We start from the raw sequence: 27,375 nt of genomic DNA on the forward strand, positions 1-27,375 counted from the left end.
AGTTGGTGCAAGCTGAGTGGCTGGTGGGGGTTCGGAGCTATGTTGGAGCCCACATAAAGTACAGTGTACTGCCACTTTGTACTGTGTGTCAGAAGTTGGGAGTGTCTTGAAGGCTGAGTATCTGTGTTAATGCTGAGCAGTTATGTTCATGTTTTTCTGTAGGGGATCATGTGGGGAATTCTGCTGCATGCTGCAGCTGAATAATGTATCTTGTGTTGCACGGTACGAAGTTATTTCTTGTGTAATAAATCATGTGGACATCCAGTCTTTGGACTGACCTTGGGAAGTGCCTCTTGAGACGTTGTCAGGTTTTTGATCTGCTACGTGTGCTTGAGCTGTTGTCAGTAAAGGGAAAGAGAAATATTCATACCGGGTAAACTTCACCATCCCAGAGGTTTGCAGTAGCCAATTGCCATTATTAGTGTTGAGCATTTCAGTCTCAAAAGTTGCAAACACGTTTATGAAGTGCTTCCCTTGTAGTTGGAGAACAGTCATCCGGGTGTTTCAGTACTTTGGTGAGCTTTCAAGAGGTCATGTGAGATGTCAAATATGAAAAATGTGAGAAACTTGCTTCTGTTTATCTAGTCAAGTCTCCTAGCAAATGAGAGTGTTGGTTTAAACCAGCAGTGAATTCTGTTTGGCAGGGACCTATTTACTGTCAAATTATATTGACTTCATGAACTTCTAAGAAGCATTGTTTTGTAAGTGTGATACTGAGAAGCTTCATAGCTTCATATACTTTCACCATATGAAAAGAGATGTTTTCTAAGATTTTTTTTGTTGTTTAGATAACTTGGACTTTGTTTTGGCAAAGATTTTGTAGTTTTTCTGGCTCGTACAACAAAAAAATTCTCCGCTGTCTGATAGAATAACTCAAATTGTATTTGCAAGACTATTTCCTTCAAACTAGTGTAGCTATTAAAATCATAACAGAGAGATCAGCTTTTGTCCATGTGAGTACTTCAGTCTATCCCAAGACCTGTGATTAGTGAGCTTTAGTATATACATGTAGTGAGAACTAACTTTAGCTTATTTAAGGACTTTTGCACAATCAGAATTGCACAGTTAAGCTTTGTGACAGGGCATTTAAATCTCAGAAAATAAGGTTGGATCAAACCCCGCTGAATTGGATCATGAAGACATTTGTATGTGGACTTAGATGGTGAAATCTTAAAGAAGTTTTTACTTCTATCTTTTTGAGTTCTTTGGGCCTCCTGATATATCCCTTCCAAATTTCCAAATAATCCGCTTGGATTATTTTTACCCAATGCTGATACAAACAGCCTTTAAAATGCTACAGTTCCTCTGCTGGGGAAGGAGTCTTGCTTGCCTTCAATGTTTTTCTTTTCATTGAAATGCTGTAAAGAAGAATAGTTCAGAAAATTGGGTTGGGGGGAATCAACTAAATCTAAGTGATAAAATTGTGAAATGGCAGTTCACAGTACATATTAAAATATGTGGGTGAAAAAAATAAAAGAATTCTAAATCCTAAATCAATAAATTAAAAAAATAAACAGTGTTATACATGCGGTTTAATTCACTACAAGAATTAAACTGTTTCTTTATTCGTCTGCCTCTTCTAAAGCATGGGTTGTGTTTTTTGGAGATTTTCTCCTTTCCTAGAAAACATCAGTGTGAATCCTACTGGTTTTGCATCTGCTATGGCATTACTTAAAAGCAAAACATGCAGGATTTGGCTTATTCTGGAAAGTACTTCGCTTTCAACATTTAGGATATTATCAGTTGTTTTGGAAGAACTAAACTCCTCAGCGCAGTTCCTTGTGGTTAAGTAAAGGATTAAAGACCTGATCCAGTGCCTGTGGAATGAAATTTAGATCTGGCAATAAAAACTTCTCAAATCTTTTGGCTCAATCTCTTAACAGAATAAGAATAGCAGATGCTGATCTTTTTCTAAAGATCAGTTCCCTCATTTTCAAGTATGGTTGTGTAACTTTTTACTGTGTGGTTTTTTTGGTTTTGTTTTTTATTTCTGTTCTAGTTCACACTTAAAAAAACCCCAAACCCCCAAAACCTCAAGACCACGGAGCACAGAATCAATTTTATTTTTTTTATTAAAAACCCATTAAAAAAATCTAGTTAACTTTAGACTTTAAAAAAAAAAACCTCAGGAATAAAAATGCTCAGGAAGAGATTTCTATGTTGCTATTCTTTTGCTACCTGTTCTTGAAGTATAGTGTTTTAGTTCTTGGCAATTTAGTTGCTGGCAATTTTTAGTAAGTATCATGTAGGTACAGTAAAAAAGGGGAGCAAGATAAAGGACTTTGTGCCTTAAGTTTTATTTAGGACCAGAGATAATACTAATAGAAAAGGATCTTGATACATATCGTGAGGTTTTCAAATTTTTTGTGCTTGGTCAGAGCAGAAGGGAAGGAAGCCAGGGGAGAGCAGCCAACCTGAGCAGTGCTAATCCAAACCATACACTGTATTTTTGGAGCTTGTGTGTCTAATGTGATCTCTGTAGGCAGAGAAGTGGCCTCGTCCGTGCTGACCAATTAACTCTTCAAATACTGAAATTCATCTGCGACTTTTTTTTGGAGGTCTGGATGTGCCCTGTGCTCCCTGCCAGATAGAAACAGTTGGGATACAGATTGCATTTTAATGGATGAAAAAAATTACCTATGGTATACAAGTTTTTTTCCTACAGTGAATCTGAAAAGGAAGAGAATTGTAACTTCTGCCTTGCTTCTGTCCACTGAAACTGTCTTGAAATGACTGTTAGGATCAAGGCTTCACGTGGAAGTGCAGCATTTCTGGAAACAATACTGGTCTCCAAAGTAGATTTTAACTTCTGGAGTAGTTCCCTGACAGTACTTGCTTGTGCTTATCTGCAATGCTGACTGGTAGTGGTTAATGTGTGAGATAGTTTGAAGTGTGTATTTTGTGCCACTCCCATGCAGGTAATTTTGCCTTAACAGTTAGAAAGTGCAGAGAGTTGTTATTGCCTAAAAACTGGTACATGGTTCAGATGGGCTCAAAATGAAAAAATAATACAGCATCATCTTGACTCCAAGTAGATGAAAGTACTGTGTGAGATAAATGTCATATTTTGATTAGATATAATGACTGATTTTCTTAGATAAATTACGTTTTTTGTGTCTAGGTTTCAGTTAATAACTTATCCCATGAGATCTGTTAGAAAAGATGAAGAAAGTTCTTATGGAAATAAAAGGTGGGAAAGGAACTGAGCTGAAGAAGTGGGAACCATTGTACTAACAGGAAAATGGTACGGGTAGAGTTGTTCTGAGGTTGGTCCTGGCACTGCAGTGTAACAGTTCCACAAGTGACTGCATGTGCTCTCCTCTGTATGTCAGCGTTCTCCTCACTAGTGTGCCATGTTAGTGTCCTCTCCTGTCTCCTTTAGGCTGCTGGCAGATGTGACTTCCATGCACAGTCTATGATGCTCAGTGTTCTGTAGCTCTTTTGGAATGTGCTGGGTCGAATGGAGGAAGCTCCGTATCCCAGTGCAAAAGCATGGCACCCATGGAAAAAGTGAAATATGTTCCTGTATATCAGTGAGCAGTTTGTCTCTGGTATGGCAACACATTTGTGGATAAACAAATATTTAGGTTTGTGACTCCAAAACAAAGTTGAAAAGAAAACTAAACGTAATAAGTTATTAACATGACACCTGGCATCTAGATTTTTCTCTATTGTTTTAACTTCCTTTATCTGCTCACTTTACTTTTCCTCCTGCCTATTTCCTTTTTCTCCTTCTCTAGCTTCCTTTCTAGTCTGGGTTTGCTCTTGACTGATCTTTTCCACTTAAACCATAGATTAAAGAAACTTTTTTCTCTCTCCATTTTCTCAGCTGCTGTTGCAATTTTGAGTAACAATGTGGTTGTGTATGCTTTCATCCCCTCGAGTACATGGTGACTTAAAACCTCTGGTGTTTGAAACCAGCATCAGTCAGGGTCAGATGAGAAATATTGGGATGGTGTTCTTGAATCTGTTTTCATAGGTTGAAGCTAGAGTGGGATCTAAAAGAAAAGACAAGACCTGATAAACATTGAGTGGTGTTATCCTCTCAAGGGCAGGTTCTGATACTTCCTCTACAGAACATGCCAGCTATTGTATTGGTAGGGCTAAATGTCTTGCATTTATAATTTGTAAAGGAGTCCTGGAACTGTCTAAAGTGGTTACTCTAAGCAATGATTCAGTGTACAGGAAGAGAAAGGTTTCAAGTTGACTTGAGCTACGATTCGGATGCAACTGAACAAGAAGACACACGTTATTCTGAGGCTTAGTAGGTAAAGTCTTTCCTGTTGAACAGTTGCAGCTCCAGAGATCAGGTGTTGTGTTCTTGGGTTTATGTACCCTGGGGTTCAAGATCAGTTTGAAACTAAGTTAATGAACATTGCTATAGTAATCAGAAAATTTCATCCAAATGCCTCTTTGTTTAAACTTTATGATAACTTCTTAAAGCGAAGAATGGCTGGTTTGTGTTTGCATAACTTGTTTGCTTAAGCATTGCTGCTGCCAGGTCATTAACTTTATTTCTTTTAATTTATCAGGTAGAATTGTTCTCCATCCAGTTCAATTGAAAACAGACCCACATGCACGTCCACATACCGCTTGAGCAGGAATCTTAGTGGAATGCTTGAATAGTAATTGGGAAGGTAACCTCCTGTATGGTAAACACAGCTTTCACATTGCATTCCTGCTGTGAATATAACGTTAGTACGAATAGGCTTAGTTAGGGCAGAGAGTAACTATCGTGTTTTAAATATTTAAATTCAAGTGCTGGAGGCTTTGGCAAGATTTCAGTAACCAGAATGAAGGAAGGAAGGGAATGTCACTTTTTGTTCTTCCTTGGTCATCCATGTACAGTACAATTCCTCATTTGATCAGGCTTTTAGAAGCAGAACAACTCGGCAAGTGCTGCATTAACTAAGCCACGGTCTGTTTGTTATAAAATTTCTACTCAGTTCTGGCCACTGGCAAAGAAAGGATCTGAAAATTGAAAACATTATTTAACCAATATTGCTGAAGACAAATTTGACCAAATAACAAAAAAATGAACTAGTGCATAAGGAATCTGTAATTACTCTATTACCAGAGTATTTCCTTGAAGTATTACTGTAACACCATAGTGAGTCCTCTGGTTGTCATTCCTTGTCTGTGTGTTTGAGGTGAACCCACTTACCGAACTCTAAATGTTATTCTTGGATACCACTATGAAAATTACATGAGAATTGACTTTGCTCTCTAAATGTTTGTTCAGTTCATCACCTGAGTCTGTGATCACATGCCTGTGACAGTGACATGTATTGTTGAAACTAAATGTAAGATGCATCTCCTCACTAAAGTATTTCCATAACTTTGTTATAATAGCTGATGCAGCTTGAATTGGAAAAGTAATACTAGAGAGTGCCAATATTTACAGTATCAGCTGGAATAATATAATTAGGTTAGCTGCCCAGATAGTACTGTGATGAACATGATATGAATGCCTAGATACAGATTTTCATTTGCAACTGTCTGAAATGAAAGCTACAAACTCCCAGGCTCTTCATGGTTGTAAAGATTAGCTTCAAAGCATATGACAAAATTGGCTTCTCTTGCTTTCTCCTCTAATGAATAAATAATCAAGAATAAACATTTCACACTTTAGGAATAACAAGGAAAGGTCAAATAGCCTTTTAAAGAGTCTCTGTAGCTAATACATCTTTAAATATTAAAATTGTAGAACTTGAAAACTATCAGACCTTTGTGAAAGTTAGATTTAGTAGTTGAGCTGTTTCTCTGTAGACGACTTCTTTGTAAGATATAGTCTCTCCTTATATATATAGAGTGTGTAATAGATTCTACCAAAGAATGGTAGAAGTGACCTTAATCCTTGTTCAATTTAGTGGCAGAAATCAGCCATGAGAACAGATTAACTCATTGGAAGCAACGACCCTGATGTGTATATATAGATGGCAAAGCTTTTCTTTAACAGAAAAGGGATACAAGTGTGGAAAACGATTCAGAAATTTGTCATTTAAGTTTGTCTGAGCCTTCAGAATCTCTTGAAGTTTTTCTGTTTTTTCTTGATATTAATCTAACTTACTTGGTTCGTTTTTCTTCTTTTCAATTACTATGTTGTAGTTGCTTTTTCTTAACATTATTTTCATTATATAATGAATTTCAGTAGCCTGTTATACTAACCATGCCTAGAAGAGGTTTTTGTCTGGTGTGCGACACCTCCATACATAGGACTGCAACAAGTTAAATGGTGGCTTAGGGAAGAAGTCTGTACTATTGTGAATCAGTTCAGTTTTGAAATGTGGGTATTATTCATGTGGTATTTTCTTTGCCTCGTTGAAGACATTGATCCTGCTTGTGGAGATTAGCTGACAATAATTTGAAGTCTTCAGGGTCTGAGGAATATGCAGGTATACCACAAACACTCCAAACAAAACCACAGTAAAGAGAGGAAACTTGAAAAATACGTATTTTTACTAAAGGATTGAAATAAATGCCTAATAAGACTAAAATAAATATCCAGTTTGGCCTTAAGTCAGTGCAAAGCAGTACCAGTCGGTTTAGTCTAAATGCAAATCTTTGAAAAAGTGAAATAAAACACAAAATCCACTGTCAACTATTTTTCATTGAGTTTTAGGAGAGAGTTGGAGTCAAGTGGTGATTGAATAAGAATGTTTTGTACATATGTTTCTATTTCAAATGTTCCATTTCTGTTGTTGACATGATGCTCCTGTTTGGGGAAAAACAGTTGTTTGTACAAAGTATATTAAGGTGGCAAGGACCCTCATATTAATGCTTCTTTCCAGTCTCGTCAAAGGTTGCTTGATTGCTTGGGTGTTAGAGGAGGGAGGTTATCAAGTATCTTCACTCCCAGGTAGGTCTTTAATCTGTTATGGGTGGAGATGGAGGAAGTTCTCCAACATGGTGGTACAGAGCAAGGCCCTAACTTGTTCTGAGCCCTTTGGTGGATCTGAGATGCTACCTAAGATTGAAGTTCAGCATAATTTATTCTGATGTCTTAATATTTTTCAGGCCTGTGTTTCCCTAAGTAGTGGGAAGATGATAGAAAACTCCTGAGTTGGTAGAAAAATCACGGTGTGTCTGCTTTTCTTTCTTGCAGCAAATTCTAAGATGCAGTTGTGGTCAAACACTTTTTTGTAGTACAAAATTCTTTTTTTTTTTTTCCCAAGTCTTTCCTTTTACTCATATCCTTGTTTGTTTTCATCTTCAATTTTACTGCCCGCCCATCTTACCTGTGGAGGTGATTGAACTCCCATCTCTAAAACTGCTTTTCAGATGCCTAATACATGCAGACAGCACATCAGAGGTTGTCAGAGCTGAGATCACAGTGTCTTGCTGCCCTTTCAGGGAGATTCTTGGAGATTTTAAAGTTTTGGGGGGATGGAAATTCTTTGCCAACTTCAAATTCACTGTTAGGAATAGACATAACAGGGGTAATAAGAGTAAGGACAACATGTTTAGGGAAGACAACTGTGGCTCCAGTAACCTCTACCACTTTAAAACACATGTACACCGAACTGATTTTGGGGGATTACCAGAAATACTGAGGTGTTTTGTTTTGTTTTTTATTTTTTAAAGGGATGTTTTTGGTAGGAAACTATACAGTATTTCTAAAAAACAACACTAATTTTCTAGTAAAAGCACACAAATTAGAATGTGAAGATGAGGGTTCTAGTCACTGGTTTTATGTTAGTGGTTTTTTTTTGGATTTTGGGGGTTTTTTGAATTTTCAGGGGCTTTGAGGTTTTTTTGGTTTTGATGAAATTTTTTAATGCAAGTTTCTTGTCTTAATTTTGATTAGAAAAAGCAAAAGCATGATAAATTTCTGGTGTGTTTTTTGATTGTTTGTTTTGTTTATTTAAGTAAGCGTGATTCGAATTCTTGTCTGAGGGTTGCATATGTTAATTAAATATTGGCAAGGTGTTTCAAAGATTCATATATGGGAAGAGAGTTGGGCAAAGTAGTTTTTATGTCAGACTTAAATGGGGTGGGGGAGAAGGCAAAGTTGACGTTCAGGCATAGATTTGTGGTTACAGTGTGACTCACAAGAAAGACTTAGTCCATCTGACATGTACATTACAAACAGTTGTAAAAACATGCCATTAGATATCCACGATGAGGAGTGGGCTGAGTTAACTTTATTTTGAATCTGTAATGTTAACGTTTTCTGGCACAGTGAGTGTAACTCCTCAAATCAAACATTGTATTATTGCTTTTTCTTTTACGTTACATTGTTGTCCCTGATGGACAAGGTCCCTTCTGATCAGCTCAGAAGTGAAGTTTTAATCCTGCCTTTCATTTGTTCTGTGTCATCTAGTGAAGCTGACACCAACCAGGGCTTTTTACTGGAGTCAGGATTTAGATAGACTTTGACAGAGAATGCATTGATGTGATTTAAATTTCAAATGGTTATGCACAGTGCTTTACAATATACTTACTGCTTTTCTTGCTTTTTCCTATACATGAAAGAAGAAATTGGCAGGTTAGATTTGTGTTTAAATGTGATTATATTTAACTTTTCCTTAATGTCTCTCTTAATCTCAAATTGTGTGGTGATAATTTTCCCCAATGTGAACTTCTGTGTAAGTGTAGCTTTGACCCTATTGAACCCATACCTGTACCTGAGCATGACCATGCAGAACGGAGTCTTGTATTTTCCTACTGTTAAAAGTTATAAGGAGTCTTTATTCAGAATTTGGGTTCCTTTGTTTTGTTTTAAGTTTTTGAAAGTATTGGCTTTTGTAGTGGATTCCTTAGGTTCAGTCTCAGCTCTGAAGGAGACATTATAAACATTTAGTAGTTTTAAAAGAAGCTTTTTGGAAACTACATTATCTGTGGTATGTGCTGGATGTATGAGGGCTTTTTATATTTTCATTTCAGAAGAGTTGGGTTTTTTTCTATAAAGCCATGAAGATGAGCTTTTTTGTGATAAAGAGTGAGCTTTAGAGTCTGGTTCAGATTCTGTTTAATCTTAGCTTTAACACAGTTAAGACTTCATTCTGTGTTTAAATCCCCTTGCCAAAATAATTTATTCCATATACTGTTTTTTACCTGTGTTTGGAAGTCAGATACTAAGACTCGAGTATGTTGATATAGAAGCATGACTAAAAAAATCTTCCCCAATACGTAGCAATTGCAACAAGTGGAATTTGATTTGAGGGGCTGAACGTGTCTGCTACACTGAGAGTAAGAGGAAACCACTTTTCAGAGTGCACAGAGATGACAAAGCAAGTTTTGAAAGTTGAATGTGTTGGGGTTTGGGCTTTTTTTGTGGGGAGTCAGGGTGAGCAGGGTGTTGGTTGTGTGGGTGTGGTTATTAGATTTTTTTTTTTTTAATACAGGTACTAAAAGTTAGAGTTGTAAAGAAAAACAGATTGTTAGAGATGTTGATTATCCCAGTTACCACTCAAATAATTTGCAGTCACAAGAGCTCAGTGTTCATGCGAATCAGACTTTGATTTAATGATGGATTTAGTTTTTAGTTGTAAAAAGTGGCCAATGGAGTACTGTAAATGTGTTTTATTTTTGTAGCCAATACTTTCCCCTGTTATATTTAAAGACCATATAGATGTGTTTCTCATATGCAATTTTTTGTGTGGAAATTTTATCTAGTTTGAGTTTGTAGTGTTCTGATAACGATCAGAATTCTGCAATAATGAAAAATAAATCACAGTTGGAACAGGCAAATATTTGGGCTTTTGAACCTGCAGGATTATTTTGTATCTTTTTTTTTTATTTGTTCATGAATACAACAAGCTTTAGTTTCTTTGAAGCAGACATCTTGGTGAAAATGGGAGAAGCTGAAACTAGTGCAGGCAGGTGTTGAGCAAATGTCTCCTGTGAGCTCTCACAAGGGTTGTGTTATAGATCTTTGGTTCTTTTTATTAGTCTGCTCAGAATCTCACTTCTTTAATTTGGACTTAATTGCTGGGTGATTCTGTGGCATAAACATCCAGATGTATATCTGTTAAAATCTGATTCCAGCCAGTCTTCCAAGTAAGTTTTGTTTACCACTTGTACATCCAAGGCTCACTCAGGTACCTTCTTCTCGGAGCTGGTATGTTGTTGTTTCAAGATAATTTTAACTAACAAAATTACTAGACCACACACCTGGGGTATTTAGTTATACCTTTTGAACCACACTTACAAAAATGTAGAGGACTTCAGTATTCCAAAAGCTGTGGGTGTTTTCAACCTTGTCAATTATTTTTAATATTAAAGTCAGCAGATGGAGCCAAAGGCTTGTAGAAAAATTACTTGTGCTGAATGTATATGAAACCACAAAGCCCACCAAGTTTAATTAATAATGTTTCTACTAAAATTTATAACAGTAAAACTATTTATTTGCTGCTAAACCTCATCGTATCATCCTTTTTTCATTCCCTTGTCTCTGTGCAGAGTGAGAGCTCACCCCTTCATGTACCCAGAGTCTAGGAAGGCTAAAAAGAGTGAATTTTGAGTGGGAACCTGGTTTTCTTTGCAGATTTACATCTGTGGAATGGTTTCTGCAGCGGTGTTCCCCACTTACCAGAAAAAATGGTATTATATTTTGTCAATATTTTTCCTTCTCCTGTGAGCATGGTAATTGGAATCCACTATTGAGGGTTAGATTGGAATTCATTGCAACCTCGGTTTCATTGTTACATGGTTGGTAACGTTTTGGGGTTTCATATTTTTCTTCTGAAGTGACTGAAATGGGCCTTTGCCTTAAGTAACATGTCAGACTTGATATTCTAATAGGCTAACCCTATGCTTTTGTTAAATGCTTTTGTTAAATATCTTTTTTTTTTTTTAATCCTTTTGGGATTTTAAATAATATTTTCAGAAAAGTAAGGGGTTGGAATGTTCTCCAAATGTGTGCAATTTATCCCACTTGAATAAAATAAAGAAGCTCAAACACAATAAGTGGTACCTACCTTTTTCAGGAAAAGGGAGAAGAAAACTCATAGTTTTTAAAATATGATATACAATGGGCATGCAAAAAATTATGATGGCTGAACAGAGAATTCCAATGGTACAATATTGTTTTACCTTTATTAAAGGCAGAAAAATGAAAATGTTGAGTGACTAATGACAGTGGTTTTGTCTGTTAAACTTTATGTAAAAAATTTTTTCTCCTCTAAATCTAATCTTGTGGAGGAATATAAAAATGTACATATGTTACACATAGAATATAGAGGAAGTGGGATATACATAAATACTTAAGTATTGCTTATGTATTTTTTCTCAGTTTTGTTTTACTGATTCTTGAAACTCAGTCGCTTTAGTTTGAAGCAAGGATCTCCTTAGAGGGACTTCAGAAACTTGGCTTACTGGCCAAGTTAAAAGCTTTTCTTATTTTTCTGTTTATCTTTGGCCTCATCTCTGTTTAAAATATCTTTCCCCACTTCTCCTGTTGATAGACAGTGATAAAACTTCCACCAGTTGTACGAAATTGCTGACTTAATTTCCTTTAATGAGCATAGGCTGTAGTAGCAAGAGTTTCTCACATTGATGTTTTTCTTTTGAATAATATAGTCAGTTTTTAGTTTCAGATTCACTCCAGACTTATAGGCTTTTTTGATTAGACAGTTTTCTTCCTATATGTACTCACTCACTTCCAATAAAATTATATTTTCTTTTCAAGCCATTTGCGTTGTACTAAAAAACTCATGCAGGACTGGGAGCGTGCATCCCAAATTATATTGTTGTCCAGTCTCCTAAAGTAACCAAATCTTGTAGTCTCACTGTGATATGAGTGTCTTCTACATTAATATTTACTGTAGGAGGATATTAATGCATCTTTTAATATAAAGAGAAAATAAACTGGTAACACAGGAAGACGCAGTGCTTTTTGCTGTATTGGAGCTGTGAGAGCTGGTGACTATGGTGAAAGAAATCTGCAAATAAGGCAACCTGATTATGAAAAAGTACTTTTAAAAAAATTCTGATGGAATTTTTAAAAATACACTGCCAAAAAAAAACAACAAAAAAAAAACAAACACAAAAAAACCCCAAACCACCAAGCACCCAACCCAAACCTAAATAATATAGAGAATAATGAAAAATTTTGCCCATTGCTGGATTGGCCAGATAAACCTTTTTTGGACTGGATTCAGACATGTCAAAGAATTTCTTGTGGTCTGCACACTTTGGATTACACGTAGTTTCAACTTTAAATTAAAAAGAAAAGGTTTTGACGTTCAGGACTTGGAGGGAGTGACAGTTTGTAGTTTTCAGTCCTGACTGCAGACAGAGCAGACACATGTAAAATCCTCTTCCAGTCTTGGAATGTTAATTTTGAAGCCTAATTGTGGTACTTTGAAATGTCATTGGCCATTTTGGGGAGGTTGTCTCAGCAGGTGTGACTGGGCAGCTACAGCCCTGAGACCCAAAGGACAGGAAGTGAAAGATTCTGTGAGGAAAGAAATCAAGCAGGAGAGAGAAACACAGAAGGAAAAAAAAAAAAAGAGAGAAATGAAAAGCTGTTTTTTTGTGTGCTGCAATACTGTATAAAGATTGTTCTTAACTATTTGAAATATCTTTACATGCTAGCATTAACAGTCTACTCTTCTTTCATAGGCTTCTTGTTGCTCCCCTTACTTTTTTTACCTAGGTTCTGTTGTTGGTGTTCTGCTGTCAGGTGTTTGTGTGATGGCTCTAACGCTGCCTCTTCTGTTAAACGTTGCAACCTCAGTGAGCCCATTTTTAAGGTTCCCTCGTGGACCACATCTAGCTTCCTTTTAAAAGACCCATAATGGATTAAAATTATTTATAAATTGAAAACTGTTTATCAGCTTTCTCCTGACCGACGGCTGTTTCTTTATCACTGATATATAAATTCCCAGGACAGACATTTCTCAGATTTTTTAGAAAATATTCTGACAGTGTGTCCTAAAACAAATCAACAATTAAAAACAACAACAAAAGCAAAACTGCATTCTGTTCGTAGTTTATCCTGAATATTTTGGTAAACATCCCATTAACCAAGAGAATCCTCTTGATCATTCACTGTGCCTCAATGGTACTTGCACATCTCTGCACAACAGGCTTGTTCCCTTCCCTGAGTTGCAGTAGGTTTCCCATATCCCATGTTTCTGTTACAGGTGTCTGTGATACTTGATACTGGAAAATGAAACTGCTTGTCTGAAAGAAATAAATTTGCACAGGTACTCAGAAATACTAAAATATGCTGGTGATTGTTGTAATTTCTTTGGATCTTGATGAAGGTTTTAAAAATCATGTCAGTAGGACTACAACTAAGAAGTATCCGGGTGTAAAATGTAGAAATATTTATTCACCTGATGACAGCTGAAAGGTTTAGGGAAATAGAAAGATAATAGAAGATTAGAAGTGTTTAAAAGATAGTTTGTACTTCTGTCATTTGAATACTGCTCCTGGCTGTCATTGTCAGAATATACTAGGTATGCTTGCAGCATGTATCAGGAATTCTTTCTTTTATAGTCAAACCTGGGTTTTTTCGAATTGGACAGCTCTTCCACAGCAAGTTAACAAATCCTTGAGAGGCAAAGAAGTCACAACTCTACGTCTGTTGTAAATGCTTGTTGTATCAGAGGTGAGGGACCCTTTCCATGAGTTAATCAAAAAGACCTATGCAAACAAGCAAGAGGATTTTTTTCTTCAGTCAGTCACTACAGTTACAGAGCCTGACATTGTTAGGTGAACCTTCGTGATCTCATACGCTACTGCAGACTCTCGTGTGCCAGACCCCTCTTAATAAAAACGTGGGGCACTGGATACACAAATTCATAGCAGCTGTCACAGCTGGGCTGTGCTGAAGTTTGGTCAAGACCCTTTGAACTTTTTATTTCACACTAATCCCATTTACTGTGATCAATATACGGACCTCCAGCTCCTAGGTCTGTTAATTAGGTGTCAAGTGTTGGGTTGGCCTGTGTCAGGCTGTAAAATACAAACACAGAAGAGACTATCGGTAGGGAAGTAAAGTGTTTATTGTCTGAATGTATAAGAGTGAAAAGTTGCCTTCCTAGCCTGAGATATCCTTAGGGATCTTAGGAGTTTTTTGTTTCTCTCAGTAGGGTAAATGTATGGTTAAATATGCATTTTAGCAAAAATATTAGCGCAATTGGGAGCTGCAGAATAACGTAAAAGATCCAATTCTGCAAATAATTCAGTGTTGGAATAGCTCTTTGATTACCTGTGCCCCTACCTTTTTCCCCTGTTAATAAAAATACTTAATAATTATTCTAAGGTTGCTCTGAGATGGGAGTCCTTTCTTGTTTTGTGTATGTACATCTAAAATGAAGTTTCCTCTAAGACTTACCAATGTTTATTTTAACTTGTGCTTTCTAGCATTCAGGGAATAGACAGGATAACTTAGATCTTGATTTCCCCATCTCAAAGAATTTCGGGAGGTTTTTGAACTCCCCCATCTTTAGTTCTCAATCATTCAGGGAAGAGTAAATATGTAGAATGATATTTCAACTTTCATACATTTTTGGGTTCCTTTATTTCAGTTTTTCAGTGACAGAAAGGACTGGGGAGTTTTGAGTAGTTTGTTTCATCTCCTTTGAAGAAAACCTAAAATTTATAATCCCAGATCAGACCTTTCCTATAACTCAGGCAACTCATCCTGTTAACTGTTTTAATATATGGCACCGCTATTTCATTAAACAACATCCAGGAATAATTAGTTCAGCAACGATGCCTCGGAACAAAAGCCCTTGATTTCGTTTAACTTTATAAGTTGGTCTCTTTTGATCTGCTAGAACACATCTGGGGCCTTTAAGAAAGCAGAAAGAAAAATATTAAATGTTTAGTAAGGCTGTTGGTGAAGGTTTTAAAGCACAGTAACCCTTTGCTACCAGGATGTAGCTCAAAGGCAAAAAAGTGTGAATTTCTCATTTCATGAACTATGACATGGCACCTCTGTATGGTAAATGCTGGGTTTTTTCTAGTTGATGACCACTACATTTTGGCTTGATTTCCATTTCCATATGATGCATTATCTTCATCTTTTCCCTGATTTTTCTGACCTTTTGCTCCCTTCTTCCCCTGGCTGCATTTGAATGGATTAATCAGAATCATTACTGTAAACCTGATGGTTTTTTGTACAATGTATCTTTGCATTAGAATTTGGTTTTGCTGCATCAAACTTTGCACTGCACTGCTTTGTTCCTTTAATAACTTAGTATTATTTGCCGAGGTGGTAGGGATAAATCCATTTGTTCTTTACTCTAGACTTAGCTGCTTAGATTTTGCAAATATCATAGAATCCAGAGGATATAAATTTATTTGTCTAATCTTAATCACTGTTATGACTTGTAATAGAAAATTGCTTACCAGTTGAACTCTTTAAAATTTGCCACTAAAAAATTCCTGCCTCAAGGGAAAACTATAAAGATTTTGTATGCCAGTTGTTTCTTATTTCATAAACTAAAAAGTATTGCAAAAAATACTTGTCTGATAGTAATTAATTCCTTTTTCTTTTCTTCCCGTAGCAGAGGTAGCTTTTGTTTTGATTGTAATTAGTACAAGGAATTCACTAGGAGTAGTACTGTATCATTTGACATGTACTGATGTGCACGCTTGTGTTTGCTTGTTTGCTGCATTGCACTAGAGTACTGTTGTATTTATATTCCAGGCATTTCCTAGAAAATGTACAAATCATCACAATTAATGTTAACGTTTGCCACAGCTAATGAAGCCTACCAGATCTCTCAGTAATTATTCATCACCTTTGTTTCATTTTGTATAAATCATGGCTTCTATTAACAAGCTTACTTTAGAGAAAGGACAGGAGAACTTTGTTCATGAGAAAGAAATGAGCAAAAGAACTTTGTTCTTATTTTTCCCCTGGACCTGTCAAAATAGAAGCAAAAAGAGTTGAAAATATTATTTTTCATTACAGGTTTTATTTTTAAATGCAGCTTTATGTTCGCTCTATGTTTGTTTTCCTTAGTGAGCCTTTAACTCCAAGGTTGTGACCCAATAATGACCTCCTCTTTCCACTCTCAATTGCTTTTGACCTACTCCATTAAGTAAAAAGAAATAACCTAACAGAAGGGTAACCAGATCACTGCTACCACACCAAGGAAACAGGCAGGCTTTGGGATGCTCTTCTTTAATCTCTCTATCCACAGAGCCTTCATTTTAATTTGCAAAATTGAACCCAGATCGAGAGCAGTAAAGCCTGAATACGGTAAATATTCATGCCTCAGTGATCTAGAGTGGCTCCATTACATTTCAGAGATTGGGAGAATTACCTTTTGGATTATGTATATTCATGGGCTGATTTTTATTTGAGATATAATATTACTCACATTGGGCTACATGTCGCATATTCTACCAAAACCAGCCTTCTCACAAAGCTCCAAATGTTCCTTACACGTAAAAGTTTTACTTCTTTACCCTATAGTTTCCTCTCTTTTATGCTTTTCAAAGACTGGTAGTAAACAAATTTCTTTTAAAGAAGAAGGAAAAAATGCCAGTAGAAGTTCTTCTATAAAACCTTCAACCCTGTTTACTGTGATATGTTCTCTTGCATGTGACTTTGAAGTCTTCAGATAAAAGTATTATTATTGTTCTAAACCTAAATCTATTTGGAAAAAATAATTCAGTTCGTTCTGTTGGAAGAAGAAAATTCCAGACAGCCTTTCTTTAACCTATCATTTTGCATTGGTTTTGACTTCTTTTTGGATTTTTTCTTTGAAAAATGTTTTATTGAAATATTTTTGATAAGTTGCAGAAATTTTAATTGGTACGTAAATGTTAAGCTGCTTCTGTGTCATAGTTTTACTATGGGTCTGACATTCTCTGCCTAGGTACTTGCTACCTAAACTCATTGGCATTATACTGTGCTTTTAAAATGCATACTTTGTCATCTGTAGTGAAAAGCAGTACCACTTTATTTGGGATACTTGACATCTTATTCCTTTTTTTGGTTAAAAAAAAAAAAGAGATATTTTAGTCATTTTGAGATGAAAGAATGTATGGTGGCTGTCTGCCTTCTGCATCCTTCCACACATCCTGGAGTGGGCATCTTATCCCTACATATTCCTCAGATATTTGATGTGTGTGCCTGCCAGGCACTTTTGACCAGAGGACTAAAACAGAGTGTGGTTCTCCCCTGTGTGAATAGATTCACCCAAATCTAGAAGAGACAAGGCAGAGAGAAAATAGAAGTGCAGTGGAGCTTGGTGCTCTTGGTGAATCCCAGGGAGAGGTAAAGGGTGGGAGCCAAGGAGCATATTAGGAACATGTGCTACTGGGAGATGCTACAAGGGCAAATCATACTTGGGCAGCCTGATTTGGCTTCTGGGGCAGAATGTAGAGACAGGAAGAGTCATGATTTTAGTGAGGCTTCGGCAGCATCTCTCACAGCATTCTTCTGTGGCAACTGGAGAGGTGTGGGGTGGATTTAGGGGGTTTGGTGCAAGTTAAAAATTGCCTGAAGCAGTCGAGGCTATTGGAAGCTTTGCTATGAATGAAGAAAATTGCTATGAAATTATAATAATTCTGCAAACTCAGCTTTTTGGTCTCAACAACTAGACACTGGGTTTTTCTTGAGAATTTGGTTAGTGACAAATGCTGCAGTTGAGTTTATCTGCAGTGAGGTGTAATGCCAATGTTATATCACAGGGGTGCCAAGATTACTGGAGTTTACCAAATAACTACTCCAGTAAGATAGCATATATGTAATACAGTGTGAATTTGATGAGTTACAGCAAATAATGAATTCGGGGAAGTTCAATCATGAGAAGAAAATAAATAGAGGATAGTTTTCTTATTCAGTGAGATTTGTCCAACCAGTACATGGGATAGATTAGGTTCTGTTGAAAAAATTTGGGATGATATACTTAAAGGCTACAGGAGACTGCATAGGCATAGAAGGTCACTTAACTTTACCTGCAAAATCTTAATGTTAACACTTGCTAATTTTTGGTTTGTGATTGTGTGCATGAATATAGTATACATGTAATTTAAATTAAAATTATGGTATTAAAGCAGAGGAAGATCATCGACCTGCTTCTTTTATTTATTGAGTGCATATTTCAGATGCTGAGAAAGGAAATAAACTAAATGGATTTTATTATCCCCTTTTATATTGCTTTGTATTCCAGTGTTGCAGTGCAGGCTATGGTGTTATTTTATCAGTAGGAGGAGTATATTAAATAATCTGATAGCATGTGTGTGGTGTTGCATAAGTGGTCATATGGTGAATGCCCTTATAAACCTCACTTAAAAAAAGTTAGGTTAAAAGAATTGTTCTATGTGAAATAGTTTTTCTTCCAGATGCCATATTCCTTTGCCACATGGAGGTGAGGCCATGGATAAATAATAGATTCTAGAAATATTCAAGATCTTTCAGAAAATTGTTACTAAACCACACGATCTGCTGGAAACTGCAAACCTTGAGTTATTTCTGACTCTTGGAGGTTTCTGTTCTTTGTAGTTGATCCTAGCTGCTGTTGTGATGTTGACTCAAAAGAGAAAACTCTGCATAGCCTGAGCAGTGGGCAAAGTTTTGCATTGTGTGATTTGCTGTTCAATGATGTGTTATTGACAGCTCCTGGTTTATTGCCATTTCATACTGTTTCAAGATTCTGGCTAAAGTTTTGGAACTAATGAGTTATGACATGATCCACAAAGGCATCTAAGAGAATTTAGATATTATTTCATACCTTATTTCTTAAAATAAAATAATTTTTGTTACTTGGATGGAGGAGAGGCCTTTACTTGTGATTTCTGATTGCTCGTTGTTGCTGTCTTGTACCTTCACAGCCTACATGTCCTTTCACTGCTTTTGAGCAGGAATGGTTTGCTGGCTTCACTGAACACATGGCTGCTTGCTCATCTACAGGGTTCAACTTTGTCATCCCTCATAAGGCAAAGAATTCAGCATTCTTCATGTTTAGAAGGGAATTTATGAAAAGATCTGCTTATGCGTAGGGAGCAGTCTTATATCTGAATTAGAGTTTTGCTTAGTTTCAGTGTATGTGCTTAGATATGGGCTGGCTGAAAGCTAAAAATTGTGGTAACCTTTTTGCCAATGTAGCTTGATACCTTCTGACCACCAAAAGATGATACTGGAAACAGGCAGATGAGATACCTTATTCTTTATTTGGATTTGTAGCAGAGCAAAAGGGAGGAAGGCAGTCCTTACTTTCAAAAGCATTTTAGTCATGCAACTGGGCCTTAGTTTGTTGCTCCACTTCTTCTAGATGATATTAAGGTGGTATTTCTTGTATTTGGCACTTTGCTGCAAAATATGACCAGTTTATACTTCTCAAAAGTGATGTTTGTTTTTTTTTTTCTTGTTTGGGTGCTGATTCAGACAGGCTTACACTTGGTGTACTTTTAAACCTCTGGGCTGAAATGGTACTTTCTTCATTTACCAGCTCCTCTTCCTTCTTGGATGTAAGTTTAAAGATGCGACTCATCTGGGCTCTGAGGTGTGATCTTTATTTTTAATCTGGTTGGAGTCCTCTGCATTTGAAGTGGGGTCTGTTTTTATAATACATATATAATAGTCCTTTTATAAATACTGCGTTTTTAATCAATAATTTCTCTAAAATATCATTGAGACTAATTACTTTAACTTTGCAGTTTCTCATCACTATTACAGGCAAATCTGGTTGCTGTATCTTTGATATCAGAAAGATGCACTCACAGCATTGGGAGGCAATGTGATGGCTAGGTTTTTATCTAAAGAAGCTCTGAGCAATGGCATGTGGCTGATAACTTAATGGAAGTTGGATAAATAAAGGAAAAGAAGCTCTGACATATCAGGGCCAAAAGTCATTAGTGGACTTCTTCTGTATCCTGTTTTCTATTAATCTGCAGTAAACTACTTTGAAAATCTTACTGGGCTTTTCCTTTGGTCTTCAAATAACGGGTTCTTTTATATTAAATACATTTGTTTATCTCAAGGGCTGAACTGTTTGGGTGCTTTTGATTTCTGTTTTGCGTTTTTTAATCTGCATTTGAACACAAACTTCTTTCTCACTCTCTTTATGGACCTTTACATAATGCTTTAGGAACATTAATGTGATTATACAAATAAAATTTTAAGAGAAGCAAATATCTTTGCAAATGATGTAAGATTTCAAAATGTGGCTCTGGATTTATATGATGAGATATAATCAATTCCCTTGTGCCACAACTAGAAAGTAAAATGTGAGTGAATTTCTTAGCAAAGTTTTATAATGGTATCCAAGTTCTCCATGTTTATTTACATGGTTCACATGCAGTGAAGTCATGACTTTTGAATTTCACTGAATATTGTTCCCCTTCTGTGTCTAAAGGCCTGATTTCCCTGCTCTGTTGAATAGATTGCTAAAATGGACCTTGCACTATTTTCCTGGACAATGTAAGATAGAACTCGTTTTACAGACAGCAGTTTGAGGACTAAAATGGGGGCTTAAAATAAATGCAAAGAAATGCCAAAGCTATTTGTCATAGCTGGTCTTGGTTACAAATTCCTGTTGATCAGGACAGAGTGCTCCGAAGTATTTTACATCATTCTGTTGGTAGATGGGTGGACTGAGTGGTCTGACTCCAACTCTCTACTTGAAAAATCCTTTGCTGTAAAGCTAAAGAAAGTGTGTGAAACCTTAGAACTGTGTTATAATTTGTAGGGATCCCTTACACAGAGAAATGAGGTATGCAAAAGAGAAACGAATTTAATACTGAGGGTCAGTTGCATCCTTTTCAGTGCTTCTGGGTTTGTATTTTAAGGCCAGACAAAACAAAGATGAATTTTAGTTATGTACTTGAGCCTCTTGAAGAAACCCCCTACATTTGGAGTATTTTAAACCATGGGCAAATATCTCTGTCAGTTGGGGTCAGAGTAAAATGGAATGAAATACTGTACTGATGTTCATGGTCTGCTCAGCAAACAGGAAATCAGTGATTTAAAGCTACTCTGGCTCTTGTTATTTGATCCAGTGGGTGCAGACCAACTCCCTGATTCACTTCTCTACTGGTTCCATGTCTGACCTTTTGAAGGAGATGCAATTCCAACTCAGTTTGGGTGATCTAATCCACCCCTTAATCACTTATGCACACTCTGGCATTGTTCTGGTCAGATTCTAATTCCTACAAATGTTATGCTCTTGGAACAGAGGTTATGGTCAGTTAAGATACTGCTGTATTGCTCCCTTTACAGTTCTGGTGCTGAGAGCATGAGGGGGAAAAAGGAATGGGCTCAAATGTGTCCTTCCCATCTACTTCCATCCTCTGATATGTCTATGGGAACTTTACATACAGTAATAGATAATACTTAAAACAAATATAGATGGACTGATTAAATCATCTACAAGGTACTGGATAGATCAGCATGAAGTGTTGATTTTCAGTAGGTTGTGTAATGCAGTGTGTTTTCCTCCTTGTGTCTGAGGACAAGTAAACCTGTCTGAAAGCCATACCCAGCTCCAAATAAATCAGGTGACTCTGAAAGCCCTGGGCACTCCTTCCCCTCTGCTCTGGTTCTGCCCAGTAGTTTGTTCCTTCTGGAATTTTTTAAATGTTTACATACAGTTTGTGGGTGGATTTGGATTCAAGATTGAGAGGATCTCAATTCTTAAAGCTCAGGATGTGCAGGACTTGTCTCCTGTGAGAGAGTTGTGGGTAGCACAGGTAATCTGCTGTTTAAAATAGACAACTGGACAGATCTCTTGTGCACCTTCCAGTTCCAGTTTTGGTTTGAGGAGTGACAATGCTGGAAGATTCCTTTGTTCTTGTCAGTTTATTGACCCTGTCCATGGTTGTAGAAGAGGACAGATTTACTGCCAGCATTATCATATGTGAAGTCACAAAAGTCTTTCAAAATGGTTTGGGCTGGTACTTCTCATATGGCAGTTTCATTCTTGTAGTGCTTGTTTATATCTTTGAAACACATTTAAAACAACCTTATTTTTTTATTTTTTAAGTCCTTAAACATTGTATGTATCACCAGTGTTGCAACTATAACATGGATTGAAACTGAAGAGGGATGGGTAGTGAATGAAAGAAGGGAGGGTTTGGGAAGAGTTTGCTTCCAGCCTCCAAAAGTACAATCTTGGAAGTGAATAGAGAGCTGGAGGTAAACACTAAATTGTTTCTCTTCAACTTATCTAGATAGGTAGCACTGTCTAGCAGGCTTAGCTAAAGGGATAATGAATGTATATTTGAGTACAAAAATGCTTGAAACTGAAACTCTGCTGACTATTTACAATGGCCTTTTAAGTCTGTTTTGACATTAGTTAAGATCTTGACAAACTCTTTTGGTCCAGGCTTTTTAGTGAGGGGGTTTTTCTCTTACATGATCACACTTCTTGATCTCCTTTCTCATAATATTTTGTGGATTCTTCAAGAATTCGCAGGCACTGATGTGGCATTTATTTTGCAAAATGTTGTAGTAATAACATTATAATCTGTAAAAGGGCATTTCTTTTGGTTTTGTTAGCAGCCAGAGATTCAGGGAACCCAAACAATATTCATAGTGGTGAAGCCCACTGGAACTGTTATTTATACAAATATGCTTTTCCAAAAGCAATACAGGTTTTTTTGTTTTTTTCCAAAAGATGTGTAGTTGCTAGATTTTTTTACTTTTTTTTTTAAAATCAGCTTTCTGTTTTAGCTGTGACCACTTTTTGCTGACTTATTTTAAGAGCTCTTTATATTCCACTTACTGAAGGTTTTAGTTCTGCCTTAGACTTTTCATCTGGTCCTCTATTTTGATCTAAGTTTCTGCAATTTGTTCCCTTCTGGGTGGTTGATACCTGACAATATAAGCATATATCATGTGATATAAGCATATCATGATAAGAGTGTTGATGATGCACTCATGTGCAATTAATTACTTCGTTCTTTTTCCTCCCCTTTCATCAACAGGTGACCAAGAAAGTCAAATCCATGCAGATGTTCCATACTCCTGTGACTTATGCTATGCAGGGTGACAGAGTAGGTATCTGTGTAACCCAGTTTGATCCCAAACTGCTGGAAAGAGGCCTGATTTGCACCCCAGATTCACTTCACACCATCCATGCTGCAATAATTTCCTTGAAGAAAATCCAATATTTTCGAGGAACTCTTCAGACTAAGGCCAAGTTCCACATCACAGTTGGTCATGAAACAGTTATGGGAAGAGTGATGTTTTTCAGTCCAGCCCCCGCTGACTTCAATGAAGAAATTCAAGAAAATGTTTTTGATTTTGAAAAAGATTATCTTTATCAAGAGCAATATTTGTCCAAGGACTCAGTTTCTTCAGAGGAGAACAAAGAAAACGACCAGGCAGGAGAAGTCCAGCTCCCAAAACAACAGTGGGCTTTGCTAGAGTTTGAAAAACCAGTCACTTGTCCTAAACTGTGCCTTGTGATCGGCTCCAAACTGGATACAGATATTCACGCAAATACCTGCAGGCTGGCATTCCATGGGGTGCTGCTCCAAGGCATGGAAGACAAGAATTACACAGAGACTTTCCTTCCAAAGCTGAAAGTGTACAAACTGAAGCACAAAGAAGGACAAGTGGAAAGGGTAAGCTGTCTCTAACGCTATATTTGGGAACTGGAAATATTTCTTTCGTGTAAGTACATATATTGGTGGGCTGCAGAATTTTCACTGCTATGTTCCAGAGTCTAACATTCTCTAATGTTTATATACCTAGTGTATTACGTGTGGTCTACTTGCAAACAGTCTGAAATCCTTGTTTAAAGTGACTTGTGTATTCAGTGCCATGCAGTGTTGAGTAACTTGATGTCTAATCAGTGTGTTCTTCCCAGAGATTTGCTTTGTGTACCTCCCAAAGTGACAAAACTTCCAACTTGCCATTGACATATTTCACACAGTCTAGAGCACACTGGAAATGTAAAGACAGTGTAAACAAGAAGGATTAAATTATGAGTTAGATTAAATAACACAAAGGACACTAATTCTTTTTTGCATTTTCACATTGTAATAAATAAGAACACTTATTTTAGCAGGCAAAAAGAAATCTCCTACAGGATGCCTTAGGGAGCTCTGGCATGCTGAAATTGGAATCAAGTTCATAACATGAAGAACTTGAGCCATGCTTAGCACGTTGTTTCTGTGTCACACACGTGTTAATCTGCTGTAGTGTACGTACTTGATCCATCTCAGTGTGGCAGAAAATAGGTGTTTTTTGGAGGAGTTAGCACCTACAGTAAAAATTAATTGGGATTTGCTTTTACCATCCCATCAGTATGGAGACACTGTCTGACAACCACTGTCTGTGGTGGTTGGTACTGCATTGCTGGCATAAGTTCAGTCTCAGTGGTGGTTACCTTCCAGTCAACAGTGGGGAATCATTTGTTTATACATCACATCATGGAATTTTTCACGATGAATGATTTAGGTGGAGAGGTACAATATATAAATAACTTAATTGCAAACTTTAGCAAATATTTACTTGATGTATTAGTGTGATGGGTGTTCTATTAACTTTCATGTGAAGAACTATTAATTTTTCTTTGCCTAATTCAAAACTTGATTGTTTGTAAAAACCATTTAGTTTCCTTCTTCTCAAAAATCTGTAAAGCTGAGTTGAGGACTGTGTAATCTCTCCTTCCTTTGGTATAGGAGACTAAACACTTGGCATACCATGCCATGTTTGCAATGTACAATGCAGACTTCTTGACTATTGTTTATTTGCTTTACTGATTTAATACTATGAAGATCCCTGCTGGGGCATGATTTTGAGTTAGTGAGGTTCTTCAAAATGCCTCATGTACATTAATTGATCAAATGGGCAATTCATATTTCTCCCTTTTTTTTCTGAGGTTTCTGTGGCATTTTTGGCTTAAATAAAAAGGAAAAGAAAATATAAGTTTCTCCTTTGAATTTCCACTGACTTTGAAGACTTTTTTTTTTTTTTTTTTTCCAAAGGAACTGCAGACCTGTGGTATTGTACTGATTTTTTTTTTTTTTTTTGGATGCCAGTTTTGACACTAAGAGGGAAGGTAGTTAGGAGGATATATGTAGCTTTCTGAAAATTTTATCTCCATTATTATGGATTATATGGGACACCAAAATCAGCAGTCACTCTTCACAATTTTGGTAGCAGGTGAATTGTCTCCTTTGTTTGATATGGCTGGCTACTTTTCTCTTTGTCTGATGCTGAACTAAAAGTAGGAGTTGAAAGTATTCTGTCCTCTAAGTTGCAGAGAAGCTCTAGACCAAATGTGTGTGTCTGGGTGCTTGTTCTTCTGGCACTCCAGAGCTTTCTGAACTCGTGAAACATTTGCCTTTATCTTGGCTAAAACTTCACTCCCTTGTGCGTGGCCTATTCTGCCAGGATCTGGCAAGACCTGGCTTATCAACTCCTTTTGTTTCTCTGTGGCTGCAGGAATATGAATTTGAGTTTGTGTGACCCATGGAGACAGGTGCTTTTCTTTAATTAGAGATTAACTGGTCTCAGGTTATTTCTATATTTTTACTCCCAATAAATGGCACTGGTCTATGGGACTTGAAAACTTGCAGAGTACCAACCGTGTGAGTTGTCTGGTGGGGTTAACAGAGTTTCAGAGTTTGCTGTTAGCCTTGGTTGTGCATTTTTAATTGTTTTTATTTAGTGTTATTTTCAAACTGCCAGTTTATGTATTCTGCTATTGATTTTACTGTGTAAATAATGGAATAATGTTAATCAATTACACGTTGGGGTTTTTTTCTGGTCCAGAAAATAACCAGTTAACGTGGATTATTGAATATTTGACCAGCAGAGTAATTTATTAGGCTGATACATCAGTGAACTTTTTTGATATCTTCCCATACTCTTTAAAAATGTAGAGCTGGGAGGTTTATTATTTTATTCTGTCTTCATCTGTCACACAGTGTGCCCTAAATATGGGCCTTGGTCACTGTGTGTATGGAAAATAATTGGCCCTGTAGAGGAACAGTTTCCATCATCTGTTTGCAGGTTCGGTTTGTACCCGGACTCTGCCTCCCAGGGTAGTGTGGATACTTGGAGCTGGCATTTTCCCTGGTGCATGCTGGAAGGATGGTGGAGGAAATTTAAGAAATGCTCATGATGTAGAGTCAAAGGGGCACGCAGGGACTTGGAAGAGTTGGTGGGAAGAGGATCGTGCCAGGTATAAAGGGCCTGCTGGAGGGGAAGTACTTACAGTCGAGGTAGCTATGGTTAAATCTGTGCTTTTGCAGAACAGAGAGCAGCAGGAACAATTGGGTGGTACAGGGACTTATTTTAGCACACAAAGTCACTAGCTAATAGAAAATCTGAATCAGCTGGTCCCACCCTGCTGCTGATGGATGGCTGGAGATTAGGATCGCTGAATTTAGGGTGTCTATTCTTGGCACTGATACAGGAAAATTTCTTTCTCTTTTGAGCAAGGAAGCTCCCCCCTCCTCACCTTCCCTGGGGAGGCATAAAATAATAATAATTAAAAAATACATGTTACCTTCACAAGAAGTGAACTTTTCCTTCAGAGAATACTGCTGGGGAAAATTAGCTTCATAGCTTCCTGAAAGGCTGGCTGGGAGAGAGGGAGGCAGGGGCACATAACATTCACCTTCCCAGGTTTGGGACAGGGTAGAAACATACTCCCATGATGGGATTGTAGTGGAATTCAATAGTGCCTGTTTGTAAAATGTTGCTGCTAATCTGATGTGGGCTCTCCCTAGCCCCCCTGCTTGTTGCTAGAATTAAAATTAATTCCCTGCAGTTTAACTACCAGTTTACCCAGGAGAAATCAGGCATTTATGATTTGGCTTTTTGTTCCTATTCTGATTACTTTCAGAGCACTGATGGAATGGTAAGAACTGTAAATTCATTAAGTTTCCGCATCACAATATTTTTCTCGTGTGCCCCTGGTGCACAGCACCCTCCTGGATTTTAAGGTTAATTTTTTTAATAAAAGAAGAACACTTATTCTCAAAGAGTTTTTGGCTTTCTATGAGCAAATGTGACGTTTTTCCTGTTTCACATAAAAATAAAATTAATGGGAAATATGGTATTCACTACACAATATCTTAAAGTAAAAAATCATACTTGAACTAGCCAACAGTCTTCAATTGTATATTTTACTGAGATTTCACGCCTAAGCTTCCTGGTGTTTCTCATCTGCTGAAGTGATGGTAAATTTTATATGAAAAATCAAGTACCCCTGCACTGCATTTTGTACTTCTCACTCTTTTCTTTTGGTATCTTGCCTCCCTAATGCTAAGATTGAGTGGAGGACTGGGAGGGAAAGAGTCAAACCTGACTAGTGTTGTTCACTAAAATCTTTGAACTTACCTGTCTGCAGCACATCCTTGAGTCTCTTTTTTTTTTTTTTTTTTGCACCCTTGTTTATCCTTCTGGGTTTTTGGTACATTAGAAGTTAGTGTTTTCTGAGGTACTGCAGCATACATCAAACTGAGGTCTCAGTTATAAAAAGGTTGTATGATTCAACT

The 27,375-nt window shown here is 37.0% G+C and overlaps 1 protein-coding gene across 1 annotated transcript in view; it reads left to right on the forward strand.

Annotated features, from left to right (window-relative positions):
* EEFSEC (eukaryotic elongation factor, selenocysteine-tRNA specific) overlaps positions 1–27,375 on the forward strand; it is a 119,900-nt gene that overhangs the window by 40,935 nt on the left and 51,590 nt on the right. Inside the window, exon 5 of the mRNA XM_051788918.1 lies at positions 22,843–23,484. Coding sequence (XP_051644878.1) covers positions 22,843–23,484 — 642 coding nt within the window. The remainder of the gene's footprint in view (positions 1–22,842; positions 23,485–27,375) is intronic.

Source organism: Manacus candei, unplaced genomic scaffold (genome assembly GCF_025592945.1).
Source record: "Manacus candei isolate 608988 ecotype Guabito, Panama unplaced genomic scaffold, ASM2559294v1 h1tg000025l, whole genome shotgun sequence".
NCBI classification, from domain to species: domain Eukaryota; kingdom Metazoa; phylum Chordata; class Aves; order Passeriformes; family Pipridae; genus Manacus; species Manacus candei.